Raw genomic sequence first — 24,320 nt, 5'->3', positions numbered from 1 at the left:
TCTCCTGCATTGCAGGCAGATGCTTTAACCTCTGAGCTACCAGGGAAGCCCCCCCAAAAAATTAACCAGTGGAAAGCGCGAATGCAGTCCCCTACTACCACAAATTATGCAGTTGAGTTTCCTACATTTGGGGAAATCGCGGGGGTCAGCATATCCGGAGTGCAATGGATAAGCCTCGCCCTGGGAAAACCACCTTCGTGATCATGGTATCTCCCCAAATGAAGTAGAGTGACTAGCACCTACTAAACCCTCAATGTTGACTACAATAATTGTTGTTACAATTCTGTTTTCCCTTTATCCTAACATTTTTGAAAATGATCACCTGTACAACTTGAGGATATGAGATATTCTAGTATCTTCCTATCAAATGTCTTCCCAGTGATTTCCTGGCTGGCAGGAAATAATTAATGGAAAACATGGGAAAGGAAACACAGAAAGTCTATAACCCTTAAGAATATAAACAAATGCAACCTCATTTTCATATAATAGGCACAGTTGTTGCCTGGGTTGCTGTATAAGCCAGAGTGCTCCTAGGGAAAAAAAAAAACCACTTGGAGGCCATAGGTCTTTCTGCTGAGAAGCAAATCGTATGAGGAACATCCTGGACTTTGAGAACCAACAGGGAATGGAGGAGGCATTTCAGCACTGGGAGGCTGAACAAGACAGCTGACTTGGGGATCCAGGTCAGTCATCGATTAAGCTATGAGACCTTGTAATAACCTCTCTCTGATCCTCTGTTTCCTATAACATGGGGATGCCAATAACCTGCCTGTTCACTGCTGATACAATCATGTTATCTAATTTCATATATTTCATCTCCCATATTCAGTTTTCCCCAATTATCCCGATAGTGTCCATTCTAGTTTTTATTTGTTCCTGACCCAGATTCAATCAAGGATCACATTTTGCATTTTGTTGTTGTTCAGTCACTAAATCCTGTGTGACTCTTTGCAGCCCCATGGACTGCAGCACACCAGGCAGGCTTCCCTGTCGTTCGCTATCGCCTGGATATGTCTCTTTATTGTCCTTTAATTTAGAACAGTCCCTTCACCTTTGTACGTGACTTCATTACATTGATATTTTAGAAGTGTTCAGGCCATTTGTCTTGTGGAATGTTGTGAGGATGAAATCAGATAACAGTATTTTTTAAACCTGTACTGTTGAGCCAGTGAGGCATAACGGTTAAGAACTTGGGCCATGGAGCTAGATTTTCTGAATTCATGTTCCAGGTCTATCTCTTACTAGCTCTATAGCCTTAGTCAAATTATTATACCTCTCAGTGCCTTAGTCTCATCCACTGATATAAAATGAGGATAATGAGTACCTCCCCATAACTGTGGAGATTAAATAAGTAAACACATGTAAAGTGTTCATAACAATCCCTGCACAGTAAGTGGTCATTGAACTGTTCCTAAAGAAGGCAAATTCTTGTTGTGGGATCTGAGTTTCAAGATCTGTGTTTAGCTAGGAAAAAAATTCACTCAATTATAAATGATTTTTTTTCAGTGCTTACTAAATGTCTATAATTATACCAGCTGCTGCAGTAAAAAAATAAATAAATAAATAAATTTAAATCTCCTGAATGGAAAAAAGTTTAAGAGATGATCCTATTTCCTAGTGTGATATTACTAAAATATGGGAAACAATCAAGGTAGGGTTAAGTGCTGCTAAGCTAAGTAAACATGAAGATCAGGCTGATAGAAGAGAGAAGGAAATGGTCTATGTTGTTTCAAACAGCTCAAGAATGGATAAAAACTGACTAGTCTTGTTGCAAGGGGGAAGCCAGTTCTGACTCCATGTTGGAAACTATTTCTTTGACTTGCTTTTATTATTATAATAATACTCAATGGTTTGTCTGGAGGATCCTGCCCCTCTGCTTGACTGTAAACTAAAGTGCCTTTGTTCAGCTCAGGGAGAGACAGTTTGTCCCTGCCCACCTGTGAATAGAAGAGATTAACTCACCCCTTCTGAAGGCTGGACATTTCCTTGGAGAAATTTTGCAAGACTGAAGACCCTTTCACTTTACTTCCCCACTGCATCTCCCTCTCTATTCTGTCTTTTGACTTTAGTGCCTCATTGCTTCTCTCTGATCTATAAAACAACCTGGCATCCAGCCCCCAATAAGATGGTTATTTTGAGGCGCTAGCCTACCATCAGTTCTGAATATTCATTGGAAAGACTGATGATGAAGCTGAAGCTCCAATACTTTAGCCACCTGATGCAAAGAACTGACTCACTGGAAAAAACCCTGACCCTGATTGAAGGCAGGAGGAGAAGGGGATGACAGAGGATGAGGTGGTTGGATGGCGTCATCGACTTGATGGACATGAGTTTGAGCAAGCTCTGGGAGTTGGTGATGGACAGGGAAGCCTGGCGTGCCGCAGTCCACCACGTCGCAAAGAATCGGACACGACTGAGCAACTGAACTGAAAGTGCCATCTTCTCGGTGTGCCGGTTCCCCAATTAAAGTATCTTCCTCGCCTCAACACCTCCTCTTCTCAGATTCATTAGCCTATCGTGCCACGAGCAGAGCGAGCTTGGACTGGGTGACAGTCTGAGAAGAAGACACAGGCATTATTACTCCAGGCAGATGAGACTACGTGAGCAAAGGAATATTACAGAAGTGAAGAAGAGCTGTGGGAAATAAGTACAAACAGGGGCTTAGGACCTGCAGATTATGAGTGGTTTATAATGCAGGTATAAGCAACCAGGTCTTCATGCAGGAGGTAAAGGGAGACCATTTTCGGTTCTTGAGAATGCAGTGTTAACCAAATAGAGAAAAAAACTGGGGGAGAAGATTGAGCAAAACCACGCCAGAAGTGTAAGGCTACTTTGCCTTTCCCCTGAAGGAGGTGTGTGAAGGTTCATTTAAAGGTGGAAGGGTTAACAACAGACGTGATCCAGAGAGTTCCACCTGGAAATCATGAACTCGCCCCACACTCGGGCTGCCTGATGCTTAATCCCATTCTAGAATTTTACTGACTAGTTAACCGAATTTAGCAAACTGTCAGAGAAGGTGCTCGCTCACTGGATTGTTATTTATGCTAGTGACAAGGGCCAGGGTTCACTGATGAAAAAACATCGGAAAGGGTGACAGGAGGCTGAAAAGTGAAAGGAAGGGGAGAGAGGTGGGGAAGGTGCCAACCAGGTCGCCCAGGTCGGAGCGGAAGGTGGCTGGGGTCGGGGGTCGAGCGGCCCTTAGGGGGCCCCTGGGGCCCGAGCCTCGGGCGCAGCGCGTGTGCTCGCGGGCGGGGCGCCCCGCGGCCGCCAATGGCCAATCCGGGCTGGCGTCCGGGGAGGGGCGGGGCTTGCCGGCTCGGGCTCCGCGAGTCCTCCTTTTTGCACACACACGAATACAAAGAGCCATACGACCTTCGGGTATCCTTTTTCCATTTTTTTTTCCTCCTTAATCTTGTGTGTGTATTCAAGTTTTTTAAAAAATAGAGATCTGTAGCAGTGCTGGGGTGAGGAAACTGTTGCTAAGGGGAATGTGCGCTTTCCCCCATTTCTTTTTCTGTCTCTCTTCCTCTTTCTTTTTCCTTGTCAAGGTTTTAAATATACCAAGAAGTTGAGAAGCAGGATGGCCGTGTACAACTGTTTCCAGCCAAATTTATAGAGATTTTTTTTTTTTTTTGCTATCACATTTTAAGAACTGGTAAATTTTTATAGTCGAGGGATTTTTAAAAATTTAGCCTCTTGGGAAGTAGAGGTTTCTTTTTGAAGCCGGCCGAAGGGATAATGTAAATTTCTGCCACAGGCAACGTCGAAGGAAACAGATTTGAGGCTCCCTCACAGAGCTGTTTGCGTGCGTTTTACACACCCTCTTCCAGAACCAAAACCAAGTGGCTTGAATATGGCAATTGTCCAAGGCCAATAGGTTAAAAATGTTTGTATTTTATAATTGTGACACTCATTTCCCTGGGGGAGGGGTCAAAGCCCTTTTTACAATGGGTCTTACCCACATTTTTCATGAAGACTGTGTGTGTGTGTGTGTGTGTGTTTTGAAGCAAATAAGTTCTTAAAGATTTATCTTGGGGTTTTGTGCTTTCTGTATATGTACAGTGTGTATATGTGCCGTATCAGATTTTGTTTTTAAAAGCGACTGCCTTTGGTTTTATGTGTGCAAAGCAGTCCCTAGGATGTGGATTTTTTTTTTCCCCTGTTGTGTTCCCAAATGTGATCCAGACAGAATTTCATGCGCAAACTACAGCCTAGAAATCCTATGCATAGAATTACTTAGGTACTTTGACTCTACGTGCATTTACTGTATTTTCTCCTCTTCTAAAGTATCAGCTTACTGAATAATTAAATAATTGCTAGGGAATATACAGTCCACGTGGCAAATGAGGGTAAGCAATTTATTGACTCTGTGGTTTAAAGCCTTCTTTAGTGACTGTTTTGCCTAAGTGGTTTTGCTTTTTATTGTCTCACGTTCCTAAATGTACAGCTGTGTATATTTTGGCCTTTATGTGTGGTTTGGTTGGTGTGTTCAGAAGGGAAGTTCTCTCTTGGCTTTTTGACAAAAATGGTCGTTTATAGGTTGGGATTTGTTTGAATAACTCCACAGCTGGCAAAATATCAGGAAAATAATCCAGTCAAGTCCAATTCTCTAAAACCGGTCTTGATGATGATGATGGGGGAGGGGCCAAGAGGAGGCAAAGGCAAATAATACATAGGAGGGATAAGAAATGCATTTGGTTACCATGTTGCGTTTTTTGGAATGAAAAACGTTCTCCCTAAGATAAGCGTCATGGACAGAGGTGTATGAATTAGAGGGCAACAGGCTCAGAGCAGTACCTCCAGTTACAGAAGCCATTTTCTCCCTTAATTCTGTTATAGAACCACTGTCTCCTATTAGGAGTCATACGGAAAGCGTATTCAAATCTGTATTGGCAGATTGGAGTGAAAGGATAGGAAATATATAGGGTGATAAGGGAGAAACTAGAATGTCACAAATTAAATAGTGACCACGAGATAAAAAAAGGATCTACTGTAGAGTTCAAATTTGAGGACAACAAAACCACTGTACGATGATAATACAGTTCCATCCCCCAGCTTGCGTCCCACTCAGTTTCAAGCTGTCTTTAGGACACCTAACAACGGCGATAAAACTATTTGTACAAGTCTTGACATTCACTGTAATGAATGCAGACTGTGTGAGCTCTCTGGGTTTCTTAGCTGTACTGAGTGCGTTTCTATTCCCTAACAATACAAGTTAGATCAGTCTCAAATGTGGAGCATTCCACAAGTTTAGACCTGCATATCTGACTGCATATCATAGAGTGTTAAAGTAGCCTTTGTGGTGGCAGTAGTGCTGGAATTATTAATGGAATTTTGCTCTTTCTTATTCTTTTCCCCCCTCATTGTACGTCATCACGTATACTTTTTACCTTCTCGGAGAAGACAGCGTTTCCTAGAATGGTACACAACCCAAGCCCTGTCTTCCTAGGTTAATTGATTTTTACTAGGAATTTAGGCTCTTTGCCAGTATTCTTGCTTTGAATTTCATGGTAAGAGAATTCCTCCCACGAATATATCGTTGGCTTGGCCCTCCTACCAAGGCAAAGCAAAGCTAAACTCGGTTGATTTTGCTCTGCAATCTGCAGGGCCCGTAGAGATGAAAACTTACTTGAACTAAGGGCAACTGCTACCTTGCTAGTGTTATCTGAAAAATCTGTAGCTGAGGCCGGCAGGAACGAAAAGCCTTACACCACCAAATGTATGAGGCCGATCTGTAGCCAATGTACCTAAAATCGTGTACACGCAACTCTATGAGCAGCAGGGAACAAAAGGGAGTAAACAAACAAACAAAAAATCAAGCTAAAGATGGCGTCTAGCGGCCTTGAAAACGCCTCGCAGTCGTGTCCCTCCCTAAAGAGGCCCCTCCCCTTCCTGACTTGTTGAGTGATTGTGGATTGCGGCCAGTAACGTCCCCGGCCTTGCTCCGCCCCATCGCCCAACCGCCAATCACTAGGAGCCCGGAGACTGGTGAGGCGGGGCCTCCCCGCGTGCGCGCGCTGGCAGGGTACACGAGCAGACACCGCCTTCTTCCCTGGCAGTGAGCCGGGCCGAGTCGGCTGGAGCGGCGCGAGGGGCACACGCGGTGGGACACCAGTAGGGCAGCCAAAGCTGGACCTCCTCGGGAACTCCCCCGCCATCCTCAGCGCTTTCTTGGCCCCGTGGCAGTTACCCGCGGTGATCCAGCTAGATCTCCTCGGGTCAGTCGGCTGGCTGCGGCGCTGTGAGGAACACCCCTTCCTCGAGACCCCCAGGGCACACCGTCTACCCGGGGGCTCAGTGACGGGTCGCCCTGTCTTCTCCGGCCCCAAGGGAAGAGCTCAGCTCTGTTCCCCCTTTGCGCTGCTGCGCTCGCCGTACCTGTAGTTGAAACACTCTCTTCGGAAATGGTTCTGTTTTCCCTGGTGCCCACCTTGTCATCTTTGACTAATATTTAATCAGCTAACATTTACCAAGGGCTCGCTGGGCATACGACGCAAATTTGGGAGCTAGGTTTTCATTTTTCAGTTTCTCCGGAAATGCAGTAAGAACCGTTTATGTCAGGTATATGGATATGAAAACCTTACACCGGTCATTTTAATCTCAACTAAGTTGCATTTTAGCAAATGTAAAGAAAAGAGGCGGTTTAACACTGGGTTAAAAACTCTGGTACTACTATACAAATGTACATGAAATTTTCGGATTATGTGAAATCCTTTTCTTAGCATCTCACTCTGCCCTCTGGGTCCACATCTCTTTTTTACCCCTAAAAAACAAGGTCTTAGATTTTATTTGTTGGCCTCTATTTGGGTCAGTGTTTAAAAATGTAGAAAAAGACTGTTAATGATATTTCCTTACCTGCTCTTGTGTGGTAAAGAGCTCATCTCTCATACAAGTAGATTTTTTTGAGAAGTTAGACATTTTTTACTGGATGAGACATTTTGTACCTTCAGGTGGAGGAGCAGGGCTGACTGGCACAGCAGGAGGTTTAAGTGGCCATTTTCCTTTTTATTTCTTAAAATGAAGATTATGGTATGAATTGCTATGCTTTCAGTAATTGCATTTAAGGAAGTCCATTGCTGGCATGACCCTGAATGAGTCAAGGGCCCATTACAAAAACATTTATCTTCTGAGTGATACCATAGACTACACATCTATTAGATAGTGAGAAAACTTTTATTTTTCCTAGTTTGGAGGTGAACTCAGTCATGCAGAAAATTCAAACTCAGAATGGGTTGAAGCAAGCAAGGGAGCTGCCAAGAGTATGATATATTTAGTTCTAACAAAAATACATGTGACTTGGGAGGAAATGGATAGTTAAGATTATGGACAGCCTTACCCTGAACTGTCTGTCCAAAGATGAGTTTTCATTCTTTATCCAAATATTTATGAAAAAATATCAAAAGTATAGAAAAGTACATTTTCTAGGCTCCTTTCACATTGTTAAAATTAGACTGATACTGATGAACCCCAAACACAGATTTTATGCACACTTAAGTTTGACAGCTGCTGTCATTTTGTGTTGGCAAGTCATCATAGGATTGAAGATAATTTTCTTAACATTCCAATTCTAAAAGTTAATACCGTTTTGCAAAAGGCATATATATTCTTCAGTGATGGTCAGTCTTAGTTCATTCCTCTTTCTTGAACAAAAATGCAAACTTGGTTTTAAAATAAATCAGCAATCTGAAATTGCAAAAGTTGACAGTATTAATGTTTAATAATAATGGTATAGACACTGCTTGGATAATTTATTCCAATTAACCATTGCTTTGCCAAACATCCCATGGATTGCTTCACAAGTTATTGTATTAAACAGTTATACATTTTGAGAGGTAAAATAAAGATATCAGAATAAAGTTTAGGTATGTTAATAACATTAGCAGAGTTAAAGGGGCTCTGAAACTTTAAACTAGTTATGGAAAAAAGCAAGAATGATTATGTTAAGTCTGCAATGTTAGAAAAGAAGGATTTAATAGGTTATAACAGCAAATAATGCAGCGCTATCTATAATAAAGTTCTCTTATCAGTTTGAATTGTTCACACTGAGGAAGATCTGTAAAAAAAGAATGTTTCATCTTTGTCTTCATTGCTCCATATCAGTGAATCTTTGCCCCTGCATTCATCTTTTTTCTTCTCTGCTGACTCAGAGAACAGCTCACCTGCCTTCCTTCTCACATTGGGAGGATCCTTGCTAGAAGAAAACCTAAATCCTTTCCTAATATGTTCATCCTTTCCCTTTTCACTGACCTTATTTTTTTCTGCTTTTTAAATATCCTGAGGCTGTAGTGCCCCTTCTGACTTCCTGCTTCCTTCCTTTCATATGTATACTCTAGAAAACTTGACTTCATGTCTTGCCTCCATATTCTCTCCATCAATTTCTCTTTCATCTAATGCATATATTACTTCCACTACCAAAAAGAAACAAAAAACAAAACTTACTAGTCAGCGCCAGTGACCATCACAGATAAATAACATGCATTTCCTTAATTTTCGTCTTGTTTTAACCATTCTGCTGCACTTGTCACAGTTGACTAGATCCACTTTCTTGTTACTCTTTCTACTTTGGTGTTCCTAACACTTTTTATTCCATCTTACTGACCATTCTTTTTTAATGAAGACTTTTCCAAGGATTGGCTCCAAGTGCTGTCCTTGGCCCCTGCCAAGGATCTTATACGTACTCCTTGGAGAGCTCATTCACTCTCTGAGGTTCAAATATAACCTCCTGCTAAAGTTTCCAAGTCTGCATTCCAGCTCTGACCTTCCTCTTGTTTTTGTTTTTCAGTCCTAGCCAGTTGCTTTCAGAACATTCCATTTAAAGATGCTGCCATCAGTTTGATATTTTAACATGTTATATAAATACATATCTTTTCAAATATGCCGGTGCCACCTCTCAGCTTCCTCATTTCTATCATTCTGTCAGTGTTACCATCTTCTGACCCTTAGGTTTAGTCTTGAAGTTGTCTTAACCGATCTCTCTATCCCGCATATTTGTTAAGTTAAGAAATAAGATCAGTCCTTCCTCCAGGGTGGTGAACCTTCATATCCACAAATGTTCATTCTTATCACCTCTCTCCAGGATTAAACAGCCTTCTAATCTCTAACTGTTCCACTTTAAGTGTCTAAGACAGAGGTCAGTATACCTTAGCACATAGTCTTAAGTCTGGCATTACACCTGTTTTTCTTGGCCCCATGGGCTAAGAATGGCTTTTATAATTTTTAATATAAATATTAAAATGTAATGTTTTGTGACATTTCTGTATTAATAAAGTTTTATTGGAACACAGCCATACTTACATTTATGTATCATCAATGGCCCCTTTGTGCTACAATGGCAAAGTCGAATGGTTGTGTCAAAAACCACATGGCTGGCAAAGCCTAAGTTTCTTTAGTCCTTTCCAGAGAAAGGTTTGCTGACCCCTGACCTAAGAGTTTCCTGAACTTGGTTTTCAAAGCGCACTGTCAGCTCTCTGTACTTTGTATGTAAGCCCTTTTGTTCTGACCTCTCACATGTACCCTGTTAATTCTGTGATGTTTGGTTTTTTTCCTCTCACTCAGCTTGACTTCTTACCACTGTACCACTTCATCCTATACCTTGCTCAAGTGTCAGTTGGAGACTTTTCTTTGGTAAGACCCCTATCTCACATGATTTCATTCTGTCGATCTTTCTATAATTTTGAACTAACTCAGGATATTTCTATTCTGTACTATATTTTTAGCCACTTGTGTATATTTTGCTTTGTTCTTTAGACTTTTGTTCTCGCATGTGCTGTAAGCTCCTTGTGTATAGGGACTTTATCTTCCTTTCACTTGAGTACTGGAGGTGGCAGTCCATTTTGGTGACTCATCCTTTAGCATGGCCTTATATAGACAGAATTTTTAGAAACGCTTGTTTATATATATATATATAACTTGCTCATCTTCTCTAATGAAGATATATGTAGCTAATGCTATTAGCATTTTAAATTAGTATCTGGTTAGTAAATATAATTGTGAAATGTTCCTGTAATACCTGCCAACCCCAGTTTCCTTATCTTTTTATTCAGGGTCTTAGAGTTTATGTGGGAGACTCTAGCAGGACCCAGGGAAACTAAATCAGAAATGATGTCCATAGATACCCCAAAAGAGTTATTTGAATGCCTGCTGTGCTACACTGCACTGTACCAGGTTTTTATAGACAGATTGATTCAAGGAAACACGTATTTGTTGCCCTGAATGTGGCATTCTAAAATGGATGAAGTTAGGTAATACCCAAAGTTGAAAAACAGAAAGAAACTGAGGGACAGAATTGTAGAGCGGGTTAGTGTCATGATATTTTATGTCAACACAAATATGAAAATATATTTAGCACATTAAAAACGAGCAGAGTTGGGAATTCCCTGGTGGTCCAGAGGTTAGGACTCCGAGCCTCCACTGCAGGGGGCACAGGTTCCATCCCTGGTTGGGGAACTAAGATCTTATATGTAGCACAGTCAAATAAATAAGTAAACAAAATTAAAAATGAGTAAAGTTGAACAGTAACAGTCTAAAGCCAGGTCATGATAGCAAGTAGTTAAAAATACTGTTTTCTCAATTACCTTTCTAATTTGCATCATAAAACGTTTTGTACTGATAAAAGGCAACTTTGTAGACTTGAATTCATTTCTTACAAATTTGGTATTGAATTTAGAGGGGAAGCTCCCCAAATTCTATTTCAAGCCACTGGCTTTTTTTTTTTCTAAATGAAGACATCAGCATGGATGTTCAAGATAGGAACACAAAATGTTTCAGGAATCCAGCTGTTATGTGTGAAGCACTGACTATGTGCCAGCACTCTGTTGGTGCCTTTATATATATTATAAATAATCTTCACAAAAACACTCAAAGTGGGCAGAGTGGAGGTAGATAGCCCCAGAGAACACTGAGGCCCAAGTTCAAATAGCCCTTAAGTGGTACCGCATGATGAGAACCCTATTTTTTATTTTATTTACTTATTTATTACTCCCATTTCAGTGCTATTTTGGGAAGATGACCTAAGAAAAGACCATTTAAAGGGACAGAAGGGCTTGAGGCAGGTACAAGGCCAGCAGGGGAGAAGGCCTCCTGCAAGAAAGAGTATCTGGGGCAAGAGTGTAGCAGTTGTCAGTTTGATCCCAGGAAGGATACCTACCCAGAGTCCCAACCTGATGCACCTTAGTTTAAAAAAAAAATTTTTTTTTAATTGAGGTTTCTCTGATGTACAATATTATAGGTTACAAGTATATAATACAGTGGTCCACAGTTTTTAAACGTTGTCCTCCGTTTTTAGCTGTTATAACCCTTTAGCTGTGTCCCCTGTAAAGTATATTCTTGCAGCTCAGGCTTCTCAGGTCCTGCAGTAGTAAAGAATCTGCCTGCCAGTGTAGGAGACTCGCTTTTGATCCCTGGGTCAGCAAGATCCCCTGGAGCAGGAAATGGCAGCCCAGCCCAGTATTTTTGCCTGGAAAATTCCATGGACGGTGGAGCCTGGCATAGTCCATGGAGTTTCAAAGAGTTGGACGTGACTGAGTACACACATACACACATATCCTTATAGCTTATTTTATACATTACTGATTTATTAAATTTGGGGGGGTATATTCCCTGGTGGTCCAGTGATTATGACTCTGTGTGCTGTCACTGCCCAGGGCCTGGGTTCAATCCCTGGTTGGGGAACTAAAATCCCAGAAGCTGAGTGGTGCTGCCAAAAAAATTTTTTTAACTGAATTATAGTTGATGTAAAATATTACATAAGTGGCAGGTCTTAATTTCTTACTGTACAAATCCTAAACCCAAGTGAGCGATCATTTGTGTGTTATCATTTACATAACTTTCTTTTTCTTACAGCACCCACGTTTCAGGTTAAACTCTTTGCATGATGTTGGTTTTAAAAAAGTTAAAACCCCACAGGAGCTTGTAGGCCCTTATTTAGGAAGGAAAAGGATATATTAATGATTCATTCATAATTGACTTGGGAATTGCTTAGTGCGTTCCTTTAACCTTTAGTTTTAATTTGGCTTTAACCTTTAGTTTTTTAGGTTTAGCTCTGCTTTCCAGTGACTCTAATGACAGAGAAGCAGTAAATGGATTTGAGTTAACGTTATTTCAAGAAGTGAATATCTAGCACAGAAAAGCATTTCTTCAATATAAAGGGTAGAAAGAGCAAATTAAAGACTATTTTTTAATAACCAAATGTAATTAAAATGCATTGTCAGATTTACATTTTAGTACCTCAGAGGCATTGATATTGCCTGTTTCTGAAATGAGATTGCTGATTCAAAAAAAAATAAAACCCCAAATTTCTGTATGTGGAAAATTCTCCTAACCTCCTCCTCTCCTTTTAATTGTGGTGTTATGATATAATTTACAGGGTAAGATAGAAATGTATCTCTTGAGGAAATTGTAAACATAAGATTTTGTCACTTAGGGAGCTTCAGGCAGAAAGATTCTTTTTTTCTATAATCAAGTGTCATTTAGAAAATGACAATATGAAGTTCCTTGGAGTGTTCTCAGTGGTACAAACCCTCCCACACTTTTTTTCTTCTTTTTCTCCTGGAGTAGTTTAGTCGCTTAACTACAGTGATTCAGAGGAGAGGCAGTTTGGTTTATCATTGATATTCTGATCTCTCTGTTTGGGGGCTGGTTGTGTGGAGTGGCAGCATGGAGCTACTTAGAAACTCCCGTTCAGCTCTGTCGCTCCCTTAAGCAGCATGAGAAGTGGAGATGAGGGGCCCTGGAGGTGATTTTTCTGGGCTTCCAGCTGGAGCATTCAGAACAGTTAGCTTCTGTTGCAGAGGCTGGAGGCCCAGGTGTACAAAGTGTGAGAGTAGGGGTCTCTGCAGCCTGGTTAGGGAAGCTCAGTTCTCCCATCCAGGTTTTCCTTTCATTCCCCTGCCCATCTCCAAAGCATTAATGATATAATAGTGTGAGGTTGGCAGCGTCTTGGGGGCTGCATTGATTGGCCTCCTCCTTATTTAGGAGTCTTATTCTGCATCTGTATGCAAATTATAGAGACCGTAGAATCATCATTCTTTATGTCAACAAAAAGTGGTATCAGTTTAAGAAAAAAAATCACACGCACACTAGATTGAAAGTAGCAATAACTGGTTTCTGCTGTCTTCCCTGACCTTGAAAAAGATATATAAGTTCTCTGCATGTCTCTTCTCTGGCCCTGGGTTAATATGTGTTTCCTAGAGCTGTTGTGTGAATGAGATTAACCTACGTGAAGTGTTCTGAACTCCTTAAGGAATGATGTCAAAGCAATAAAATGCAATACTGTTATTACAGCCAAGATAGAGAGGCGGAGAAGACAGATCTACATTTTCTTCCTTAATCTTCTAATCTTTCCAGATGCCCGTGGGTCCTTTAGAGTCTCCTCTCTGTTCCTTAGTTTTGGAGTGGTGGGGGGTTTCATGCCTTCCGCCCTCTGAAACCGAGTTCCTCGGGAAGGCCTTCGTAGGCCCACCCTATGGGGAAGGGGTGAGGGTGACCTCCCAGTGTGTGGGACTAGGGCAGCCCAGGATCTGCACAGAGAAGGCCCTCTCCACTCTGCAGGACGAGAAGAGGCAGCCATGGTCTGTGTGCGCCTTCACGGCTAGCCCACTGCTCCTTCAGAGAACCCAACCCCGGGTGCCCAGGTTCCTCTGACCACCCTCCATGAGGAAGGAAAGTGAATCCAGAGAGGCCAGCGCTTCCTGCGGTCCGGTCGGCTGGGGACACTTTTGGAGCAGTCCAGCAGTGTGAGCACCGCCCTTCCCGCCTCGACAACCATGTCCTTCAGCGCCACCATTCTCTTCTCCCCTCCCAGTGGCAGCGAGGCCAGATGCTGCTGCTGTGCGTGTAAGAACGAGACAAGCGGGGCCAGCTCAGGCTGTCAGGGCGGGAATCCTCCCAGCACCCCGATCACGGTGACGGGGCACGGCCTGGCCGTCCAGAGCTCCGAGCAGCTCCTGCATATTATCTACCAGCGGGTGGATAAGGCCGTGGGTCTGGCTGAGGCGGCGCTGAGTCTCGCCAGGGCCAACAACGAATTGTTAAAACGACTCCAGGAGGAAGTGGGTGAGCTGAGGCAAGGGAAGGTGCCCGCCGCGGATGAAGACAGGGAGAGTCGGGCACACGGCTCTCCGCTGGAGGAGCCCGGGCCCCTCAAGGAGAGCCCCGGGGAGGCCAGCCGGGCCGTGCCGGCTGCGGAGGAGGAGTGTGACAGTGTGGGCAGTGGCGTGCAGGTGGTGATCGAGGAGCTGCGGCAGCTGGGAGCGGCCTCGGCTGGGGGGCCCGGACCCTTGGGCTTCCCTGCAGCTCAGAGAGATGTGCGGCTCCCGGGATGCACCCTGACTGCTGGCGAGGGGGCCCCGATGCTCAACCCTGTGAGTACACAGCACAGGACCGGAGCCGAGCTGCTCCCTTGTGCCCTTCCTGGCCTTCCTCTCTTTCTCTTCTCTCCATCCTTCAGCCTTTCTTTTGGTGCTATCAGTGATGAACAGCAGGGTACCCAGTTTCCTTTGTCGTCAGGGAGAGTGAGCCCTCCTGTTTTTTCCTGACCCCGTGGCCTTTCTGGTAGAAGGTCATTGCTGGCATGAGTGGCATCGGGGCTGCCCTGCCCTCCCACTCTGTCGCGCCGCATGGCACCTTCTCCACAGCTGCCTGACAGCTCCATGGGCTCTGCCTCTCCTGGCGAGGATGCCTGCCATGCACAGACAACTCATTCATATTTGATCACGGGCCCTCTGCTTGCCAAGAGGAATTCAGGACTAGGAGAGAGATGGGGATGTGAGGAGAGAGAGGCAAAGGCGGGGAGGGAGAGCAGGGAATGAGGGCGGGAAAGGGCAAAGCTGGTAGCCGACAGGTGCAAGAAGGGGAAGAGGCCATTGGAAATGAAGGGTTCAGAAAGGAGAAAAAGTGGAGAAAAAGCAGAGGAGAAAGATGAACCTAAGTGGAAGAAGAATTGATGCAAGGGAGAGAATATGAGGTAAGGTAGGAGGGAGGTAGAGGAAAGGAAATAAAATGAGGAAAAATGGGCAGTTGAGAGTTTACCTAAGAGGATAATAACACGTACGGAGGAAGAGGGAAGCCAACGGGCCTGTTTTGTGAGCCGAAAAAGACATAGAAATACACTGATATTTCAGCTTCTTTACTGCTCAGGGCCATATGAGCAGGGAAATCCTGGCTGAGGAGAGTAAAAACTGAAGAATGTCACATGGAAGTCTGGAAAGGAGATGGAGCAACTCTAGAGATCTCAGATGTGAAGCTAACAGATGTGTTGCCACTTGAGAGACAGTGGGAGGTCTGTCAGCTCCCACCCACCCTCTCCACCGCGTCCTCCTTCTGCCCTCTGTCTTTTCCTCCACCCGCCACAACAAGGCCCAGACACCCAGGAAAGAGTAGAGCAGCAGAACAGGGGGGCTGAGACTCCGAGCCCATCTGCTGGATCTGAGGAATGAAGGCCGCCTCCAGGGTCATACGGCAACTGGTCACTGCTCCACCAAGGCCTAGCCGCACGGGTGGGTGATGGCCCCGAGGCTCGCCCCAGTCTGCCCGGCCAGGGACTATCCTTGGTTTGGGGGTGTCGGAGGAGCTGCTGGGAAGGTGGGAGGAGGCAGGGAGGCACCAGGCCTGGCAGTGCCCTAAGCTGTGGTTCTTTCTGGCAGGGAAGGCTTCCAAGCCGACAGGATGGAATTAGATTTCACAGCACAGAAAGCAGCTCACAGGTCTATAAATCTCAGCCTCCTCCCCGGCTTCTTTCTGTGTTTTTTCCCCCACTTTCACTGTTTTGTTTTCCTGGCTGCAGAAATCCCCCTCCTTTCTTCTCCTCTCCCTCTCTCCCTTCCTCCCTCCTTCCTTCCCCTACCCTGTGTCCTTGAGTGAGGGCACAGGCAGGCAAGCGGATGTCAGGGCAGCGACTGTCAGACATAGCCAGGGCAGGATCAAGGTGAGGGCACTCGCTGGCCCTGCAAAGGGAAGAGGGCAGGGGATGGGGAGGGGAAAAGCAGTACCAGCCTCTCTAGAGGTTTCTGACTTTATATCTACCTCCTTTGCTCTCATTTTTCTATTTCTCCTTCTTGTTATTTTATTTTCTCACTCCTCTTGCTTGGTTTTCTTATCATCACTTTCTCACTCAATCCCCTTCAGGCAAAACACCTAGCTACCTTACCTATACTCAGGTGCAAAGCATAAATGACTACTCACAAATAGAGCATCAGAAACATGCCTTGTCCTTACAGTCAGTCCTGTGGTAATGACCCACCATGAGAGGCCCCGTTGAGTGAAAGTTGCTCAGTTGTGTCTGACTCTTTGTGACCGCATGGATTCTAGCCTGCCAGGCTCCTCTGTCCATGGGATTTCCCTGGCAAGAATACTGGAGTGGGTAGCCATTCCATTCTCCAGAGGATCTTCCCAACCCAGGGATGGAACTGAGGTCTCCTGCAGTGCAGGCAGATTCTTTACTGTCTGACCCAGGGAAGCCCAAGAGGTCCTGTATCTGCAAGAAGTATTTGCCCCACGCTCCCCCCGGAGTCCCAGAGAAACAAGCCACGAACCACTGGAGACTGGGCTAGACTCCCCCCTGCTCTCCACTCCCTGTTCATCATACTTACCAGTGAATGATGGTTGACCAGGTTCCCACAAGCCTGGCGGGCTAATAGGTTTTTTTTTTTTTTTCCGTATGTTCTTAGCTGGTGGACGATTATGTGGCCTCTGAAGGTGCAGTGCAGCGGGTGCTGGTGCCTGCTTATGCCAAGCAGCTTTCACCAGTCACACAACTGGCGATTCAGCGGGCAACCTCAGAGACTGGGCCAGAAAATGGAACCAAGCTACCGCCACCCCGCCCTGAGGACATGCTCAGTGCTGCTGCCGCCCTGGAAGGGCCTTCAGAAGAGTCAGGCCCTGGGGGAACTGGGGAGCTGAGACAGTCTCTAGGGTTCACTGCTTCCCCATGCAGGACCAGAGGGAGTGGGCAGAAGAACTCCAGACGCAAGCGGGATCTGGTCCTCTCTGTGAGTGAGCTCAATTTCTATACATTTTTCTTCAGTTTGGAGAGATAAGTGAAGAGTGAAATGTGGGTTGCTTTTAAATGTCCCATGTGGAATGAATGGTATCCTGAAGCCTGCTGGAGTGGGAAGGGCAACAAGGAGACAGACTGTTCCCTAGCCCCAGGGACAGACAGTCCCTTTGCTATCAGTAGAACTTGTTTAGGCTTTTCCGGATAGATTGATATCTTCCATTTAAAGATAAGGGAATTATATCATGTCTCCTGGTGATCTCATAATTCTGATGGGAAGATCTTTATGGGGTTCAGCAGATTGACTGCAGCAGGATAGCACTAGAAACTGCCTGCAAATAATCAGTGTTCAGGGCAAGCAGCAAGGGGCCCCTTGGGCAGCAAGGCCAAGGTGTCCTGAGGTGGTCCCATACCCCAAAGATGCAGAGGACCACTAGACACTCAGCTCAAGGATAAAGGTTAGAAGAGTCTGGTGATTCTCAGAGCTCTTGGCAGGGAAGGTACTGGCCGGAATCAGTTCTGCCTGAAACCTTACAGTGGCTTGGAGTCCTAGTGCATCCCTAAACATCCTACAATCTATAGGACGCCCCACCCCCACCTCCATTATCCAGCATCATTAGAGTCAAGGTTAAGAAACCCTGTTTTAGGATGACTACAGACCTTTGGATCAGCTCTGTCATCCAAGACATCTTTCTAATGGAGACTGTAATGGGTCTCCAGTCTCTGGATAATAGCTTATGAGGGAACCTGAGAGTTCTGGTCAAGGGTGATGGTCACCACTGACATCCAGTGAAATCTCATCAGAGTATAGAACCCATTTCTCCTGTTACAGCCTTAGTAAAGATTGAAAGTGGCTGACTACCATTTATACCTCCTTTATTTATATTACTTCTTTCTCCTTTTTTCTACTCTCTTTCTTTCGTTTTTAGGTTGATAGATTCTTTTTTTCCCCCTTCCAGAAGACACCATTCATAATCAGTATCAACTGATTTCTAACCTTTATTTCAGATTTTGGTTACGTTTAATGACATGTCGCTTATCAAGAATGGGGAGTAGGTTTAGTTTCTCTGTCATGGATTTCTAATCCAACAGGTCACTGTTGTTGCCAGTGACAGAAATAGAGGCTTATACCTAGAAGTACCTTTCAAGAGAATTCCCCAAAATTCTTAGTGTTTAAATCAGAATATATGTGTGATAATTACAATTTGCATAAAATCAGGATTATTTTGGTCAGTTCTATTCCTCTTGTGCCTACTGCCTACAGTGAGAGGTCTAGTGGTGAGGCCGGGCTTCTTCCTGCCCTTTGGAGAGCTTGGCACAGTGCCTCCTGAGAAGCATGCTCAGCCATCAGGCTCGGTGTTGTAGGATGAGAAGAGGGGCAAGTGGACCAGTCAGGGAGTCTTGCTGCCCATCACGTAGAAAGATATAAAATGTTCTTGTGTGAGTCTGTGGGTTCAGAGGGAGAGGGATGGTTGCAGGTCTTCACCGTCCCAACCTTTAGCTCTGGAAAGGAATCCGAGAGGCACTTCTCCAGTCTGTTGAGGCTGCTGTGGGTTGCTGCTCTGCCAGGGATCCAAAAGGCCCAAATCAGAACCTTAATTCCTGGGACTGCTGCAGATCCAGCCACCCATTGGAGAACTTACTTATTTTTAGCTTGCTCGGGAGGCAGGTGAGCCAGCATCCTTAAGTCTTAACACTTATTATTGGCTAGAGTATTTTCCCTTTTCACTTCAAGCTTGGTTTGATTTTTATCAGCTGATCTCTTCCAAGTCAGTTGAATTGGAAAGCTATGCAACTCCTCCCCCATCTTTTTTCTTTTTTTGCAACTCTTTCAAATTCTTTCCGAAGCATTCACCAATTGCCTTGTGATTTCTTAAGTTTGGACTTCTAAAAGGTAAAATCACTATATCAGATATGAAGCTAGTACAACTCTTTTTTTATAGAGGGGAGAACCTAGTCATAAAGAGTTAACAGTAATTTCCTAAGTTGATATGGTGAGTCAGCCATAGGAATAAGAGGCGATATTGGGCATTTTTGAATACGAAGCTGAAATCCTGAGATCAGCATCCCATCAGTTTGGGACTGGGTAATTTCCATTGACTAAAGGACCTTGGGATGAAAATATAATCAGAAACAGCAAAACTAAATTTAATAGGAGGAAATGTAAACTCCTGCATTAGAGTACAAAAAACAAAAAACAAAACAGTTGCAGAAGGGTGGAAATAGTATCTGTGTGAAAAATGGACTTGAGCTGACTACAGGCTCACTATGAATGGACCCTGTGGCACTGAGTAGCGATGGGGTTGCTAAGAAAGGTAACAGCATCTTGGGTTTCATTCCTAGAAGTATAGAGTTCTCAGGGAAGTAATGCTTCCTTTGGCCAGACCTCAGTGGATGAGTTAGATTCAGTTCCAGGTGCCATGTTGTAAGAGGAACACCGGCAAACCAGAGCGTCATAGTTTCATGACGAGTCTGTCTGGCAACTATGTCATGAGGACTGGTTGAAGGACTTGGTGTTTAGACCAGATAAGAGGAGACCTCGGGAGAACATGGAAGCTGTCCTCAAATACTTGAGGTGCTATTAGGGCAAAACTGGGGTCAGATTTTGGAGAATCTAAGGCAATTTTTTTTTTTTTTTAACAATTAGAGATGTTCATAGTAGCTGAGTCAAAAACTAGTGAGAACCCATCATTAAAGGTATATAAGCAAAGCTGAAAGATAGCCTATTTAATGATGTAAACGGATGGTTGGGTTACAGTGTCTCCAAGTTCCCTTTCATTCCACATTTCTGTTATTTCAGGTTTGTGGTTTTTGGACCATGATATGAGGACCCCTGGGATTTGTGGTAATGTGCAAAGGCATATACCTGGGACATTTTCCTGGGTCACCAATTTTACTAGAAGATTTTGGAAGATATTTTCATATTAAGAGAAATACAAAATGGCAAACCACTTCAGTATTCTTGCCTGGAGAATCCCACAGACAGAGGAGTCTGGCAGGCTACAGTCCATGGGGTTACAAAGAATCAGACATGACTGAGCTACTGACTGACTAAAGGGGCTTCGAGCAATGTCTATCTGAAGTAGCCCTGTTGTATATTTGCTCTCTCCTTGCTATTAGAAGTATGTGGAAATTTTGAAAACCTGTATTCTAGTTATCACAGTCCCTGAGAGCAAGAGTAAGACCCAGAATAATTCTGAAGGCTCCACATAAATTAAATGAAAAGGACAAAAAGTGGGGAGGGGGTGTCCATTAGAGACACTAACATAGGTAGGCTCTCTGGCTAAAAAAAGGGTATCAACAGAAAATGGTACCTAGGCTATGGGCAAGATTCATGCAGAAAACCCCATAGGGACCAGAGAAGGGTTTCATCATATTTGTTCCTGGCTTGATTCTGTGTTTTGTTTGTTTCCCCTAGAAATTGGTCCATAATGTGCATAACCACATCACCAATGACAAGAGATTCAATGGGTCTGAAAGGTATGATCCTCTTGAGGGAGAAGATCATAAGGAACTTTGCCAAGGAGAGGGAAGCAGAGGGGGGCTGCTCCAATATAATAGTTAGGCTAGGGCTTCCACCTCACCATTGCCCTTTGTGTCGTGTCTTAGGCCATGGGGGACTTTCCCACAAAGCTGATTAATGGAGGAATCTCTGTCTAGCTTTTAAAATGCTGACTGTCTTATTTACTTTCTTCTCTTGTGGCAGCATCAAGTCCTCCTGGAATATTTCCGTAGTGAAGTTCCTTCTGGAAAAGCTCAAGCAAGAACTGGTAACAAGTCCCCACAATTACACTGACAAGGAGCTGAAAGGTGAGAAAGACCGAGTTAACTTGCACCCCAGCCTTTCTTCATCCCCTGTTCCTGACCAGAGGAGAAGAGGCCTATGGAGATGATTTAGGTGGTTTTGAAAATAGTGGAACTTAAAAAATTGGTTTTGGCTATTTTTTCACCTAGGATTGTCTTTTTATTCCCCTACTCAGTCTGAAATGAAAATGGGAGAAGGAAGGGGCTAGAATACCATCATGCATGATGCTTATACAGAGCCCGAGTCCCGGGTATTATGAAAAGGAGGTTAGAATCAGGCCTCCCCTTTTGTCCCTACATATCACATCCTGGGTTTCCTACTTCTCGTGCCCTTCTGTTATTTGTCTGTAGCATTAAGAAAGCATCTGCTGAAAAAGTACTTGGGATCTGCTGTCAGCCGAGTAGAATGGGGTAGGTGTGACTGCAGTTGGGGGAGGGGAGTTGCAGAAGCATCAGAGTTGTCCTTTTATAGTGAGAGGAGTTCCCCGTTAGAGAAGCAGAGGGGCAGAGAGAGCTACACCAGAGAGGAAGGAATAGCTGCTGATGGATGTGCCCAGAAAGCCCATTGTGTAAAAGTGGTTCTCCCCTCTTCCACCTGGTAGTGTTTACAGCAAAAAGAAAAGGGGCTGAGGACCCCTGCTTTCTGCTGCCTCCCTTCTCCCTCCCCACCAGGAGCCTGTGTAGCCTACTTCCTTACTAAGAGGCGTGAGTATCGCAACTCCTTAAACCCCTTTAAAGGCCTGAAGGAGAAAGAGGAGAAGAAACTTCGAAGTCGCAGATACCGGGTAGGTTTCTAGGCTTTCCTTTCAGAAAAGATGCTAAACTCTAAACCCTAATAAGCCACAGTGGGAGGGTGTGGCCTCTGAGAACAGGATGGAGTGGAGGGGAAGGAAGACAGGAGCCAGTTCTCTAAGATCTGATTTGAGTTCTCTTGGGAACTTAGTTCTCTCAGGCACAGATTTTTCACAGCTTTCCTCCTGCCCAAACCCTTTCCCCAAACCTAACGTGTGGTTTGTTGCTCTTCCTAATCTCTGTCCTGGGCTCCTACCTTAGCTTTTTGCCAACCGATCCAGCATCATGAGGCATTTTGGCCCTGAGGACCAGCGTCTATGGAAGGATGTGACAGAGGAGCTGATGTCGGATGAAGAGGACAGTCTTAATGAGCCAGGTGTCTGGGTGGCCCGGCCTCCCCGTTTCCGGGCCCAGCGCCTCACACAGCTCTGCTACCACCTGGATGCCAACTCTAAGCATGGCACCAAAGCCAACCGTGTATATGGGCCTCCCTCAGACCGTTTGCCTTCTGCTGAGGCCCAGCTTCTTCCACCGGAACTTTATAATCCTAATTTCCAAGAAGAGGAGGATGAGGGAGGTGATGAGAATGGCCCCGTCTCCCCATCTTTTGACCAAGCCCACAAAACCTGCTGCCCTGACTTGAACTCATTCATTGAAATCAAGGTGGAAAAGGATGAGTGAGATCTAAAAGCAAGAATAACTCTGGCATCTGCCACTCCCCATGGCCCTGAAATGGGTGGCCACAGGGCTTCCCAAAATAATGAGATGTCCTCTGCAGTCTGAGGAAGCAAACCCGCCTCTCTTAACACAGTCTCCACTGGAAGTAGAAGCTGGCAGCTCTGGTGGGATAAAAGGACTTATTTTCATGGGGGAAAAATAACCCCCACTGTGAAGGGCAAGCCAGAAAATGCTTATTCCTAAGCATAAACAGTGCCTCGGAGGAGCCTAGGATGAGAAAAGGAGGAGTATGGGTCAAAGAAACAGGCCTTCTTGACATGTGCCCTGGTCTCTGAGTTGTTTTTTCTGCTAGTTTCACTCAAAGCTCTGGGGAAGTAAGTGGCCCTGGTGGTAGCTTCGACTTCCCCTGATTGCTGGTCTTGCTCTGCAGTGGAGGCAGCACAGCGCCAGGCCGGGGTAATGCTCCCACCTGGTGGACAGTTTCAGTCATGGACTTGATGCTTCTGAGCAGAGCACAAGCTCCGTGCCTATTTGGGAGTTGGGATCTAGAAGTAATAGCTATTGTTTATTCAATTATATAAGGAAGCATTTATTATTCCTGCCTTACACATGAGGAAATTAAGATTTAAAGAATTCCCCTGTCTCACCAACAGCTGCTTTCCTACCGTGTGACCAAGCAGTATATGCAGCTTGCTAGCTATTTCTTAGTTCTGTCAGCCAAACTGTATTTTGAAGAAGGTGTGTGTATGTGTGTTTGTGTATGCATAAGCACAAATTCAGAACATACCCACAAACACAGAGAATGTGTGCATTTTTGGATAAACTGAGACGTAAACATGGCTTTCTCTTTGTTCAGTCAGTCATATAACATGGACTGCTTACTAGGTGTCAGGTACTGTGCTAGGTGCTGTGGATACTCTGTTGAACAGGCTTGATGGTGAGCAGTTTTATCATCTAGTCAGGAAACCAGGCATTTAAGTAGGCAAATGAACTGTGATAAGTGTGATGATGGGGGTGTGTGTGTGCCATGGCTGTGTACCACAGGGGTAGCTAACTTGCTCTGGTCTGGAAAAGTTTCTCAGAGGAGTGTTTAGACCGATGCTTGGAAGACGAGGAGAAGTTAACCAGGAAGGAAGAGGAGGCAGAGAGAGTGTTCCAAACCTAGGGAAAACAGCAAGTACAGAAGTCCAGAGGCAAGAGAGAGCGCAGACAAAGTGCAGTTCTGCTGCAGGAGGGGATGATGCCAAGAGAAGAGACTGAAGAGGCAGACAGATTCTGTAAAATATGTATTTTTGATTATGCCACAGGGTTTACAGGGTTTTAACCTCCCCCGACCAGGGATGGAAACTGGGCCTTCAGCAGTGAGAGCATGGAGTCTTAACCACTGTCAGTGAATTTGCTCGTTGACAAGTTTTTAACAGGGAAATAAGATGATCAGTTTTGTGTTTCTGAAGAATCACTTCACTTCAGTGTATACAATGGAGGGGAAGGAGAGAAAGCCTTGGCAGGGAGACTTTTGCAGTGGTCCAGGAGAGAAAACATGGTGGCCTGAGATATAGGACACATACATACAGTAGCGATGAGGAAAGGACAGATTTGAAAGATATTTCAGAAGCAGAATTGATAAATGGTGATAGGATTCAGTTGGGTTTGAGGTTAAGGAAGATGTAAGGTTGATATTCAGGTTTCTGGCGTAAGTAGCTAAGTGGTAAAAAAAAAATGATATCATTCACTCAGGAAATGCTGGAGGAGCCAGTTTTGGGAGGCAGGGGTGAGGTCAGTTTAGAGTGTTGTGTGCCTTTGAGACAACCAAGTAAAGATGCTCGTCGTCAGCTGAGTTTTTTAAGTCCAAGAAGGTCTGGGCTAGAGAGGTGGATTTGGGAACCACCAGTGTATATAGAGCTTAAGGGCATGGACAGCAGGGCCTGTGGAGCTCCTAGCTCCTAGCTCAGACTATGGAGTGTCTACTCTAAGGTCATGAGCACTACTGGAGCATACCCTGTCAGCACACCACACCCTCCCCCATCTGTGTCTGCTTTCTGTTATCCCCTGAAAA

General features: G+C 44.6%; 1 protein-coding gene and 1 non-coding gene across 5 annotated transcripts; one reads left to right on the top strand and one right to left on the bottom strand.

The window, feature by feature from the left end:
- Window positions 1-66: 66 nt before the first annotated feature.
- On the bottom strand, window positions 67-227 carry LOC120853801. The gene has a single exon (XR_005718856.1). It is a non-coding gene; the product is annotated as a U1 spliceosomal RNA (small nuclear RNA).
- Window positions 228-3,302: 3,075 nt separating this feature from the next.
- Window positions 3,303-22,899, top strand: CUNH14orf93 (chromosome unknown C14orf93 homolog). Of its 4 annotated transcripts, none has more exons than XM_040227235.1 (7): window positions 3,303-3,378; window positions 13,549-14,360; window positions 16,665-16,985; window positions 20,409-20,470; window positions 20,697-20,800; window positions 21,467-21,579; window positions 21,848-22,899. In XM_040227235.1, exons 2-7 carry the CDS (start codon window positions 13,764-13,766, stop codon window positions 22,265-22,267), a joined length of 1,617 nt encoding a protein of 538 aa, XP_040083169.1. In that variant the 5' UTR covers window positions 3,303-3,378; window positions 13,549-13,763; the 3' UTR covers window positions 22,268-22,899. The 4 variants fall into 4 exon arrangements, with proteins under 4 accessions (XP_040083169.1, XP_040083167.1, XP_040083168.1 ...); XM_040227233.1 differs by having other exon boundaries at window positions 3,311-3,378; window positions 13,345-14,360; XM_040227234.1 differs by having other exon boundaries at window positions 3,333-3,464.
- The last annotated feature ends 1,421 nt before the right edge of the window (window positions 22,900-24,320 follow it).

This window comes from Oryx dammah, unplaced genomic scaffold (assembly GCF_014754425.2).
Source record: "Oryx dammah isolate SB20612 unplaced genomic scaffold, SCBI_Odam_1.1 HiC_scaffold_26, whole genome shotgun sequence".
NCBI classification, from domain to species: Eukaryota; Metazoa; Chordata; class Mammalia; order Artiodactyla; family Bovidae; genus Oryx; species Oryx dammah.
Note: the sequence above shows the minus strand (reverse complement) of the source record. Positions and strands in the feature narration are given on the sequence as shown.